At 50.4% G+C, this 12,023-nt stretch overlaps 1 protein-coding gene across 3 annotated transcripts; it reads right to left on the bottom strand.

The window, feature by feature from the left end:
* Positions 1 to 3,145: 3,145 nt before the first annotated feature.
* Positions 3,146 to 9,069, bottom strand: LOC111767755 (splicing regulatory glutamine/lysine-rich protein 1). 3 transcript variants are annotated; one of them, XM_070233004.1, is made up of 5 exons: positions 8,931 to 9,069; positions 6,991 to 7,044; positions 6,025 to 6,125; positions 4,816 to 4,968; positions 3,146 to 4,149 (listed from the first exon to the last, which is right to left on the bottom strand). In XM_070233004.1, exons 2-5 carry the CDS (start codon positions 7,007 to 7,009, stop codon positions 4,102 to 4,104), a joined length of 321 nt encoding a protein of 106 aa, XP_070089105.1. In that variant the 5' UTR covers positions 7,010 to 7,044; positions 8,931 to 9,069; the 3' UTR covers positions 3,146 to 4,101. The 3 variants fall into 3 exon arrangements, with proteins under 3 accessions (XP_070089105.1, XP_070089107.1, XP_070089106.1); XM_070233006.1 differs by having other exon boundaries at positions 4,816 to 4,965; XM_070233005.1 differs by lacking the exon at positions 8,931 to 9,069 and adding an exon at positions 7,838 to 7,976.
* Between the last annotated feature and the right edge of the window lie 2,954 nt (positions 9,070 to 12,023).

Genomic DNA, 12,023 nt, shown 5'->3' with positions numbered 1-12,023 from the left:
TTTGTGTGCACTGCAGGGTTGGTCATTAGGAAGGCTTCCTGAGGGAAAGGAAAGGTGAGAGGGGCTTGGCCTGAGCAGAGAGGATGGCAGGGGAAGTCCCGGGAAGGGAAGAGCATCAAGGGAACACAGGCCTGGAGGTGCCAATGAGCACAGCCTGAGCCTCATTAACTCGGCTCCAGAAGAGTGGGGAGTCTGCTCCCAGGAAGACTGCTGGCAACAAGAAACCAGCCAACCCCCGGGAGCTGGCAGCTCTGTGGACATCTGCAGGGGAATAGAGTCATCTCCAGGTCCCAGAGGTAACGAGAGGTGACACACGGTCTGTTGAGCAGAATGGAGTGTTTGCTTCTCCAGCTTGCAACATTTGCTGACGGGCAGATCTTTGAGCCCCCCACCCCCTCCCCAAAACCCCCTCCAGGGCCGGGTTGGTTGAGAATCGTGTCTTTCCAAGAGGCTCGCTCAAGTGTAAAGGTGGTTGGTGGTAGATTCAGGGATATCTCAGAAAGGCAAGGGTGGGGAGGACAGCGGAGCCTCGGGAAAAACTAGAAAAATACTGAGTACCAGGGCAGGGGCTCTGCCCCGTGTCTCTGACTTTTCCTCGTTCATTATCTCTGTCTCTCTAAACATCTCTCTCCATCTCTATTTCTCTCTCTTTCTCTAATCCCTATTCCAGTCTCTCCCTCTGTCTCTCTCTGTTTGTATCTTTCCGTCTCTCTCCATCTCCTTATATGCATGTGTGTGTGTTTTCTGTGTGTGTGTGTGTGTGTGTGTGTGTGTCTTTATCTCTTTCTGATCTTTACTCCAACCTCTTTCACCCTCAGTCTCTCTCTCTCTCTCATTGTACAATCTCGCACATCTGGCGTGTTTCTGTTCGCAGGTTGTCTTTCTCTGCCTGGTCCTCAGCATACACGGTACACAAATCACCACCCCAACCCTAGAGTCTGCTTGACCTCTTAGCCCCAGGGCTCAAAAGCATCAGTGACCCTCAGCGACAACTCTCTTTGAAGAGAAAATCTGACTGGCCCAACTCAAGGTCAGATGACCACTCCTAGTGCAATCAGTTTCGGCCAGGGAGAGTCATGTGACCACACCATGATGGTTTCATCTAAGTAGGGGTCTGGGCTGGGCATTCACCCTACAATGCAGCTTTGAAGCAGGACAGGACTGCACGGTGGAAAGAACACTCATTAGGAGGCGTGGGATTGAGTCTCCTATTAGCTCCCATGGGACAACCGTGTGACCTGGGGCAAGACATTCCCCTCTCTCAGTCTCAAATACCCCATCTGTAAGATGAAGAGTCGGATAAGGTGTTCTGTTAAGAACACTTCTAGCCCCCAAATTCTATAATGTTGTATTTACAAAACAGGCATGGAGACCAGGAAAAAGAAAGAACATGGAAAGTGACAAAGGAGAATATTGAGAAACAGAAAACCACATGCTGTCAGCAACAGCTGGTAGAACTGTCTCCAAGGCAGGGGGTGAGAGTCAGGGGCTGTCATTCCCGATGCAACAGAGGGGGACAAATGGTTCCCAAAGTTCAGGGTGCCTCACCTGCAGAGGTTGCTGTAGACGCAGAGTCCCAGGCCCGTCCCAGATGGTCTGATTCAGCAAGTCACCCCAGTGACTGTGATGCAAGTGGTCCCAGAACCACCCTCTGGAAACGGTGAGTTGGACTTTTCAAAGGGTTAGAGCTGTCTTAGGAGGATCTGGGCTTCCCAGGAAAGGTAGTGATCTCCCCACCTTTGGAAGCACACAAGAAAGGCAGGGCTGCTCTGGATGACCTCCACCATCCCTTCTTGCCTCCTGTTTCTCAACACTCTGAAGGTCAAACAGAATCAAGACTACACTGGGAGCTCAAGACCCAAACAGGGAAAGGTTTCAGCCTCTTCCTCAAGCTGCTTCTCTGGGCCTCACTCATTTAAACTAGAGGCCATGGATGTTGTGTCCAGACAGGGGAAGGGAAGACACTAGGCCAACTCTGCCCCTCCCGTGACAGCTCCTGGGCTTTTAAAGGCTGGATTCTGGATCAATGGGAGTGCCTCCAAGATACTCTCTTGGACTTGGACTCACTCATCTTCCCGAAATGAGTAGGATCTTGGAAGGAGGAGGGAGTTCAACCCTAGTCTCTGCTGGAGGCCCCAGATTCTGAAGCCAGAAGATTAGAAGGATGGCCACCTCAGGTCCTCCCCAGTCAGGGCTGGAAGATGAAGTACTGCCCCCTCACTGACGCCTATCGAACTACTGCAGCTCTCCACGCATCTCCGTCTTCTGAGGTCCCATGGTCTGTGGGCTAATGGGTCTCAATTAGCACCTGGGATGACTATGCGGCTTGGGGAGGACCCAGACACCTGGAAATTTAATACTTTAATAGAGGGCCCAAGAATTCGCAATGCGCTTTCACACCAACTATCCATTTAATCTTCTCAGTCATCTTGTGGGGCTGGTTGGTTGTGTATCGGATGGGGAAACCGAGGCTAGGCTGGAAGAGAGGCAGAGCTGGAGGAAAATACAGGTCTCCACCTCCCTTTTCTTTTCACATCCCCGTTCCTCCAGGGAAGCCTGGCCTGGAGAGGTGGAGGGACCACGCCCCCTGGGCAGGGCAGGAACTGGGACCAGGAGAAGGTGGGGTGTCACTGCAGCAAGTGGACAGAGCAGTGTGCTGGCTCTGTCTCAGGAGGGTGGAGACATGTGACCAGCTGGGATGGAAAACTTGGAGAAAGGGGAGGCAGTTAGGCCAAGGGGAGGCCAGCGGATTTGAGTGTCAGGACAGCTGGAAGCTATGTGTGTGGCCTGGAGCAAGTCCCTCCTTCCCCCCAGGCCTCAGTTTCCCCTTCCGTACTTTGGTGGGGCTAGACTCCATGGTTTCCTAGTCCTGTCCTACTCTCACATTTGGGGCTTCTCCTCCACTGGCTGCCTCCCTGAGTCTCCATCCAGCCACTAGCAGCAGACAGCCATGAGACCCAGAGACCACAGCAATTCCCTGGTCAGCTCTGGTTCTGCCCCACCCCAGCCTCAACCCCCACAGCCACCAGAAGTTTCCTAGAAGCCTCAAAATTACCTGATGTCCAAGGTGGATGGCAACACTGCAAAAAAGCTGCAGTGGTCATGACTGACCAGAAGATGGCGCAAAAAGCCCTGGAAACCGAAACAGTTTTACTTCCGTCGTTTTTATTTCTGAAGCTACAGGTGCAAAAACTAAGCCGCAAGGCAGTAAGAGATGTGCTGGAGGTCTCCCATTGGCTCTTTGGCAGGGCTGGGAACCAAGCTCCTCTCCTGCCCCTGGGGCCTGCAAGCGTCCTTCCACCCCACTCTCCTCCCTGCGTATGCCACAGGATTCTGGTCAAGCTGAGTTAGTCCCATGATGCTCTGATCTAGTTGTAGCTTCTTTGTGTTAGGTCGGTGGGGGCTGGGAGGGCCCTGAGGGAGACACAGTGAGCCTTCACGTGATGGGCTCGGGGCTTTCTTGTGCTTCACGTGTGGATGGGTAATATGGTCAAATACTCAGGGTTGACGCTCTCCTCCCCACCACCCACCCCCACTGCCGTGCTGACTTTGGGCAAGTCTCTTAAGTGCTCCAGACCTGTTTTCTAGTTTAGAAGGATGATCCTACAGACCTAATGGGTTGTCTGAGGGATTACACTGACTGATTGAGAAGAGCTCTGAGCACCATGACTGTGAGATAGCAGGTGCTCAAAAAATATGAGGGTTGTGTTGTTGCTAGAACACTTGTGTCAAAAATGACCTAAATGGGGGGCCGGCCCAGTGGTGCAGCAGTTAAGTTCGCAGGCTCCACCTCAGCAGCCCAGGGTTTGCAGGTTTGAATCCCAGGTGCAGACCTACACACCACTTGTCAAGCCATGCTGTGGCGACATCCCACATACAAAACAGAGGAACATGGGCACAGATGTTAGCTCAGGGTCAATCTTCCTCACCAAAAAAATAATAATAATAACCTAAATGAAATGATAACACAAAAGGCTAGACTAGAGTACGTGGACAGTTTCATTCTGTAACATTCCTCCTTCACTCCCTCTCCCCTGACTGCCCTTTCTCCAATCTCTCCTGTGCTCCTGCTCCAGGCTCCCATATCAGCTGCTCCTGCGGTTAATTGAAGCATTTCTTCTTCTTTTTCTTGGTGATCATCTCCTGGTTCTGTGTGACAAGGAGAAGAAAAGTCAGACCTTGCCAAAGAGACGAGGGAGAGGGAAGTGGCAGGGGCTGCATGGCCAGAGCACGTGGGAGTCCCTAGGGAGGTCATGGGGGTCCCAAGCTCTCCCCTCAGACTCGGCTTCTTCAGACCCTGAATTTCTCCAGAGTTCAATCGCCATTCCCTGCTGTTTCATTTCCCTCTCCACTCCAGGTGCAACGCCCTCCTCCCTCCCTGCCTCTGGCCCTCTCCCATAGATTTTTCAGGATGCAGCCAGAGAACTTTCCATCTCCCCACAGCCCACGCCAATCCCTCCCTTCCCGCACAGAATTCTACAGCTCTGCTTTGCAGGAATAGAGGCTTCTCCAGAGAGACCCGGGCTCCCTTCTGGAGATGGAGGTGGCACCTTCTCCCCTTGTCTCCTCCATAAAGCCCAGCTCAAGGCTGGGAACTCAGGCTGCTTAGGGCAGTGGAGGGAGCACTGTGCTAGGAGTCAAGAGACCCTTGTCTGAGGTCTGGCCCTGCTTTGACACCTGTCTGACACTGGGCACTCCCTCTGGCCACCCTGGGGTGACACCCAGCCTTCCGTGAGAGCCTCCCCAATGAGGTCATTTCTGCCCTGGGATTTAGCAGCTCTGGGGACCAATCCCGCTCTGCTCTCTCAACATGACCTCTGACAAGTCCCTTCCCACTTCAGGACTCGGTTTCCCTGGTGCTCTTGGCATGCTGCGAGTCCAAGACCACAGTCTGGTGCCTCTTTTTGGAACTTGTGCCGGCTCCTCTTCGCTGCTGCTGCTGTCACTCTCGCTGCCTTTGTCCTCCTGCTGGAGAGACGTGAGGTCAATGTGGGCTCCTGGGGCTGGGCCAGGTTCTCCCACAGTGTCTGGAGCCGCTCCTGCCTTCAGGGGTCTCCCTTCTCCTCCAGATCCTCAGCTAGGTGTGGAATATGCACAGGGCACCAAACAAGATGAGTCCTTATGGGGAGGTGCACTGAGGAGCAGTGATAGGGAAAAAATACAAGTTAGGGCAGAAAAGACCAGCAGAGGACGCTGCAAGAGAGAGATGCAGTTTTACTCCAAATTTTGATACCAGCTTCCAGAAGTCTCTGACCTTAAACTATGAATGGCTGCTATCAGATTGTTTCCAGAGAGCATGGTAAGGGTGGAAGGAAGAAGAGAGTCCCTGGGCACTGAGAGGCTACAGGGGAGGAGAGAGGAGGGAGAAGCAACCAGAGAAAAATGATGGGGTGGCATCTAACTTTTCCTACTTTACAACTTCTCCAAGAGCTGCCGGAGGCAGAAGGCAGCGATATCAGTTAACCTGCTTCTTCACAAGCTTCAAAGAGAAGTTTGTGCTGAAAGTAAATTTCCAGGGGAAAAAGAGACGTTATTTGGGAATGCTGCTGCTTAGACATAAGACTTAGACAAATGACTCTTAGATGGAGCTGGAACCGTTCCCCTGATCAGCTAAGGTGAGGCTGGAGAGGAATCGGGAGAAGAGCTCCTCAGTCTAGGACAAGAACAGCGTCCTCTAAATCACCACAGCCCTCTGAAGCCCACAGGCCCTTTTCCCGGACCTCTCAGTCCTACTTAGCAATTTATATAGGTGGGTTTTGATCCACTCATATGGCCATTTAATACTGATTTGTCCATTCACAAACTACTGAAGCCATTCACAGTTGGCCAGCAGCTTCATCCCTAGGTCCTGTTATCCCTGAGTGGAGAAAGTTCCTCCTCATCCGAGGACCTGACATCTGCCTGCCAGGAGCAGCTCAACCCTGGACAGCATAGTCACCCCAGAGAGAGTCTCCATATGAGCTGGTGGCTGTGCCTCAGGCAAGCCTCATTTCTTCCAGGGGTAGAGGGGTACCACAGCCTCACCATCTGCTCCACCTTCTTCTGCTGCTCCTCACATGGCTTACTCTGCAGCTTCCCCTTCTCTTTCTGCTGCTCCTTCTCTTTGTCATCATCTTTGCCAAACCCTGGAGGAGGTGGTAAAGAGACAACACACTCAGGTGAGAGGCTGGCTTGACAGTGACCTGAGAGCCTCAGGGTCTGCTTCCCCCCAAACCATCTCCTCCCCTCCCCTGCCTCCTGCCTGCACGTGTACAATTTTTTCAGCTTTCTCAAAGCACCTTCACATGTGTTATTCCCTTTGAGCCCTACTGCCATTTTCAGAAGTGGATAGGGAAGAGATTGTGGACCCATTTTACAGAGAGGGAAATGGAGATCCAGAGAAGGAAAGCGGCATCTCTAAAAACATACAAGGAAAGTGGTATCATAGTGGAGCTAGAATCTGGGAATGCTTCCTCCCATCCAGGGTCCTTTCCCAACCAAGCGGGGCATGACAATTGATGAGGGAAACATCCCAGCTCCCCCATCAACATTAATTGGTGGCCCCATAGGTAAGCCCTTCCCCAGGAAAGACCTGGAGCCTCTGCCATGGCCTGCGCAGGCTGGGGTCAGCCTTTTGGGCACCTGTGGGCTGTGAGAAGGGATGCATGTGTGCCTGGTGTATGTAATGATAACTGAGTGTCCGTGTACGATGTATGTGCAAATGGCACACATGAGCTCGTCCATTCAAACTTTAACAACTCACAGAAGTAAGTGAGTGGCCATTTCTGCTCATGGCATGACCTCTGACCCCAGTATTTTTGGTCTGTGGCTTCAGATTTCCTAAAGACTATTTTTTTTTCCTGTAAATCCTAATCCAGACCTCTGGTGACTCTGGGGAGAGTTCCCTGCTGAGCTGGCCCCTTTTTCCACCATTCCCCAAGTCACAGCCCCCTGAAGACTTGCCCAAGATACAGAAAAACGTCCCATGTAAGCAGGAACTCAGGAACTCACACTTTAGGACAGAATCCATCTTGACTGAGATTTCTTACTTCTGTGAACACTAACCTGAGAACAAACAGAATAACAGCAGCTGCGTCTTCCAGGCATGTTACAGTTTACAGACTGTGTTTATGGACATTGTTAGCCCTTTAGACAGATGAGGAAATGGATGCCCAGGTCGCTGAGAAAAATTTTCCAAGAACCCACAGGGAGTCAGTGCTCACAGAGTTTCCTTTGCCTCAAATCTGAGATATGTCCTGACAAAAGAAGGAGACGAGTAAGGTGGAGACCCAGGATGGGCTGCAGAATAAGGACCTTTGACAATCCACAGGCCCTCCTTGTAGTCCTGTTCTCTGTCTCCCTCAGCAAGGCCTTGGCCTCAAAGAGCCCACAAACCTGAAGGGCTCCCCTCTCAGACAGAGCCCGTCACAGGGAGGGTGCCTCCAGCCTGGGGAGCACAGGCGTCACGGGTTCAGTCCTAGCCACCTTGCTTCAGAGCAGAGGTGAGGACTGTGAGGCCTACCCGCCACTCTTCATGACTCCCGCCCCGCCCCACTGCAACAAGAGCTGCTCTGCTGGGTGAGCAACTGTGCTCCTCCTCAGCCTTGGGCTCAGGATTTTTTCCTAAGAACATGGACACCTCCTCTCCTGCCACCCTCTCCAGAAAACTTGCCAGAGAAGCAAAGAGGAGGCAGGTCAGAGAGAGCCAGGCTTTAAAAATGGGATTTCAGAATGGGAAGACCAGAAAGGATGGTTGTGTAGAGGTGAAAACTGAGGCCCAAGGGGGCAGGGACTTGCTCAGAATCTGTTGGAGGGTTAGAGGTAGAACGGGGGCTGGAATCCAGGTCCTGGAACTCACCACCACGATGTCTGGCCAGGCATCTGCTCAGCCCCCTGCCATCCTCTGATCATAGGAACCAGTTTTCACAGACCCTTCACTTGCCCAAGGACTCCTTTCCTCTTCCCCAGGGATTCTGCCCTCTGATTTGGGGACCACTCTCCTGGATTTGGAAGGAGACATCCACCCCAGAGAGAAGGGAAATGAGTTTCTAAAGGCCCAGCCAACTCAGAGACGTAGGTGCTCCCTTCCAACGCACCTTTGAAAGGTTGCGTAATTCTCACGGTTGCATAATTCTCAAGTCCCTCTGCCTATTGGAGGCTGGAGGAATTGAACTTCCTCTGCATAGCCATGGTGGATAGAATCAGGACCAGCGGGTGGAATTCATACCGAGGCAGATTCCAGCTGCACATAAGGAAGAACTTTCGTAAAGTCAGAGCTGTTCTGAAATGGAATAGGCTGCCTCCTGAAGCAGTGAGCTCCTCAACAGTAGAGGCAACCAACCTGCTATGGCTATTATACAACAGGCTTTCTCAAAGCATAGCCCACCTGCATCAGCATGAATGACCCGGGGAGGATTCTTAAAGGGGCATATTCTGGGGACCCACAAGACCTACTGAATCAGACTCCGAGTGTGGGCCCAGGAGGCCACCATTTTAAGAAGCCCCCACGTGATTCTAATGTAGAATTCTGACTCAAATGTTTGAGGATTTCTGCTCTGGAAGAATACTGAATAGAATTTGTTCCCCTTCAGCTCTGAAATTCCATGATTCTATCATTCTGTGAAATACTTATCTCCCCTGAGTATTTGTGTTGTATGGAAGGCATCCTAAAGACAAATTACTTTTATGTTAGAAAGTCACAACTTCATGATGGAAGACAGTTGGCAGAGGAGATGCTAGGGGACAGGGGACCACAAAGGCAGCTAGCTATTAATGCTCCCTGCTCCTCTGCCCAGTCCTGACCTGAAGTGACAGCCTAATATGCAGATCCCTGGCTATTTAAGACTCAATGGTCCCAATCCGATTTCATTGCAACTCCCTTTTGTGGAAGACCTGAACTCCTTAGTTGTAGCAGGAACTAAGAACAAGAACAGAGAAAAGTATCCACTCACGGTTCTGGAGCTGGAGGGCAAACTGCTCTGTCTGTGCTGGCCTAGCAGAGGCTTTCTGGGGCCCTCTTTAAGGTTTTGTACTCTCTTCTCTTCCTGCTTTCAGCCCTTAAGTGGACAAACTGGTTGTCCAAATGTCCTCAGGCATCACAGTGAAATCATAACAAATGTTTCCAGCCGAAGCCTGGGGCTCAACGCCATCCTGTTCCTCTCCGCCCCCACCCTTGATCTTTGTGAGCTTCAGGCACACCCTCCATACACTACGGACACATTCGGTGCCAGCCTTGAACATGCTCTCCCCTCAGACCCAGTAATGCACCTTAGAATCACTTACATGTTCAAAGATGTGTGTAACATGGTATCACCTCTAGCATTACCAAAATAACAGAGCTGACAGAATAATATTAGCTAACACATGTGTAGTACTTGTTTCATTTCCTAAGTGTTATTTTCATATTAACTTATTTAATTCTCACAATAACCTATGAGCCATATACTATGATTATCCCCAGTTTAGAAGCTGATACATTGCCTTTCAGTAACTGAAAGATAATCGGAAACAACCTGAGTGTCTACCAAAGGGGGATTGGTCAAATAAATTATGGAGCTTCCTGAAAATGGGATTTTATGGAGATATTATAAATAAGGTTAAAAAATATTTAATAAGCCAGAAATATGCTCATAATGTTTGGTAACATAAAAAGCACAAGAAATAAAACTATATTCCATATGATTGACTTTTGGGCAAATGTACATATAGAAGAAAAACTTCCATGGGGAGGTCCTGGGTAGGGAAGTCTTTCTTGAGGAGGCTGGCAGTGAGCAGGGTTTGGAAAGCTATGTAAGGGCCTGGGGAGGGGTTGGTTTCCTGACAGGAGCTGCTGCCACTCACAATCCCCAGGTGACCTAAGGAGGCCCAGAGTGGGCACTGAACTTGAGATGCTTGGCACTGACTGAGAGTCTAGAGATCACTGTTTGCTTCTGCCTCTATCACTAACTCCAGGGTGAACATAGCCAAGCTCCAGCTCCTCTCCAGCCTTAGTTTCTCCATTTGCACGAAGGTGATTATAACACCTTTCCTGACCCTCCCTTGAGCCAGGCTGCAGATGCAGAGTTCAAGTGAAGGCTTGAGCTATGGGATTCCTAAGTTGACCTGTGAACAAAGCCGGGCCTCTCTCTACTGACCAGTCACTGAGCCCTTACTCTGGGCCAGAGACGATGCTAAAGGCTTACAAGCACATTCAGTCCAGCTTCACAGGGGTGCAACTGGTACAATCACAGAAGGCCCACGCTCAGAAGGGCCTACACTTTAGAGTTCAATGCTCTGTGGTCACCATCTTGAAAAGCTTAATAATTTTATCTTTGAATTTAGCTTGCATAAGCAAAGTCAGATGGGACAATGAAACGTGCTGGGGGTTGGAGCCTCGGCTCTCGCACGGCCCAGTTCACTTAGTCTTGGGGTGGGGGCTCACCTGTGCCTGAGGGAGTACAACTTTCAATAGCAAATAAAAAACACCATGACAGGCCAAGAGAAGGACTGTGGAAGACGGTAAAAAGCTTTATTTTTGCTTCTTTGCACAAGGAACTCCATATTTCTGTTTTGTACTGGAACCTGAAAATTAAGTAGCCAGCCTGGATAAGTCCAAAACGTCCCTATAAGGAATGTGCTCATTTTATGCCATTTCACAGCAGAGGAATTTGGGCTTAGAGGGTACGTTGCCCAAGGTAACACCACTGGAAGTAGCTTAGGCATAATTTGAACCCAGATCGATTTGACCCTAGGGCCTGTGAACTTAACACTGCACTGCAGGAAATCAGGTGACTGCACAAGTGGGGAGCCCCTCCAGAGCAGTAGCTCCTGCTGCCCTCCAACCACAACCAAGACTGTCACGACAGGGTCAGCATCTCGCCTGATGGAGAAGGTGGAGCCCGCCTGGGGGTTGGGAGGGGATTAGGAAAGCCCTCACACCTTGAAATACTCTTCCATCCGCTGAGAGGTGCTTGCTTGATCCACTAGGACGAGGGTTTCATCAGACTATGCGAGATTCCAGTGTCTCGAGGAAGCTGAGGGCCTAAAAAAAAACCCACAGGGAGCACATTTCAGCAGAGCCACCTAAAGCTGAGTGACTTTGGACACTCCTCTTGACTCCTCCAGACCTCAGGTGCCCCACCTAAAAATGGGGGTGGAACTATGTGGAAGTTCTTTCCAAATGGAAGGTGGTTACACCATCTGACTTTGCCTGCATCGACAAGCACTGACCAGAAGTCAGCTATTTTTACTGTATTGATGATTTGTCCACGCAAGAACTGATGTATTACGGGCATTTGGGAATAGAAATGTGAGCAAGCACATGTTCTGTTGGGATGCAGCAAAAATGAGCCTTAAGAGAAGCCCAGGGTTCAGAGGAATATCATTTGGCCTCCAAATGCTCATGGAAGATCCCAGGTCCCTTCCTGCCCCCATTCTCTAGGTTAAATCTCTAAGCAAAACTCATTATTCACAAAGCGGATGGGGGTGAGGTGGGGAACTGAAGTCCAACCCGCAGCTTTGATTCCAGGATGAAGGAAATAAGCAGAATCTGGCAGGTTCAAACTGGCTGGAGTGGCTAGAACAAAGATTGGTCATAGGTTTACTTCACCCTGAGACCACACTCCACGCCCCTCTGAGGCACTCTCACACTCACAAACCAGAAATTGAGGATTCCTTAACCAGGAAACATGACCACAAGGGGACAGCAAGGAGGGGGCAGAAGATTTTGGACTGGTATTGTGTTCCCAGGACTCTATCACCTTAATCCTCACTCTGGGAGGTAGGTATTACTACTCACATTCCACAGCTGAGGAAACAGTCTCAGAATGGTAATCATTTACTCAAGAACATCTTTTAACATTCTAGGCCTTTTGGTGCCTATTCTCCTTAATGTGCTAACATATACACTATCTTAAGAGATGCACAAGATGTCAGGAGGCAAACAGAGGCAGACATTATTATTCACATTTTACAGGTGAGGAAACTGAGACTCAAAAAGAAAAGCCAAAGTACTAAGGAGAGAAACCCACATTCTCCACTCTCAGGCTCCAGGAGGTCCCAGAGCC

This window comes from Equus caballus, chromosome 14 (genome assembly GCF_041296265.1).
Source record: "Equus caballus isolate H_3958 breed thoroughbred chromosome 14, TB-T2T, whole genome shotgun sequence".
Classification (NCBI taxonomy): Eukaryota; Metazoa; Chordata; class Mammalia; order Perissodactyla; family Equidae; genus Equus; species Equus caballus.
Note: the sequence above shows the minus strand (reverse complement) of the source record. Positions and strands in the feature narration are given on the sequence as shown.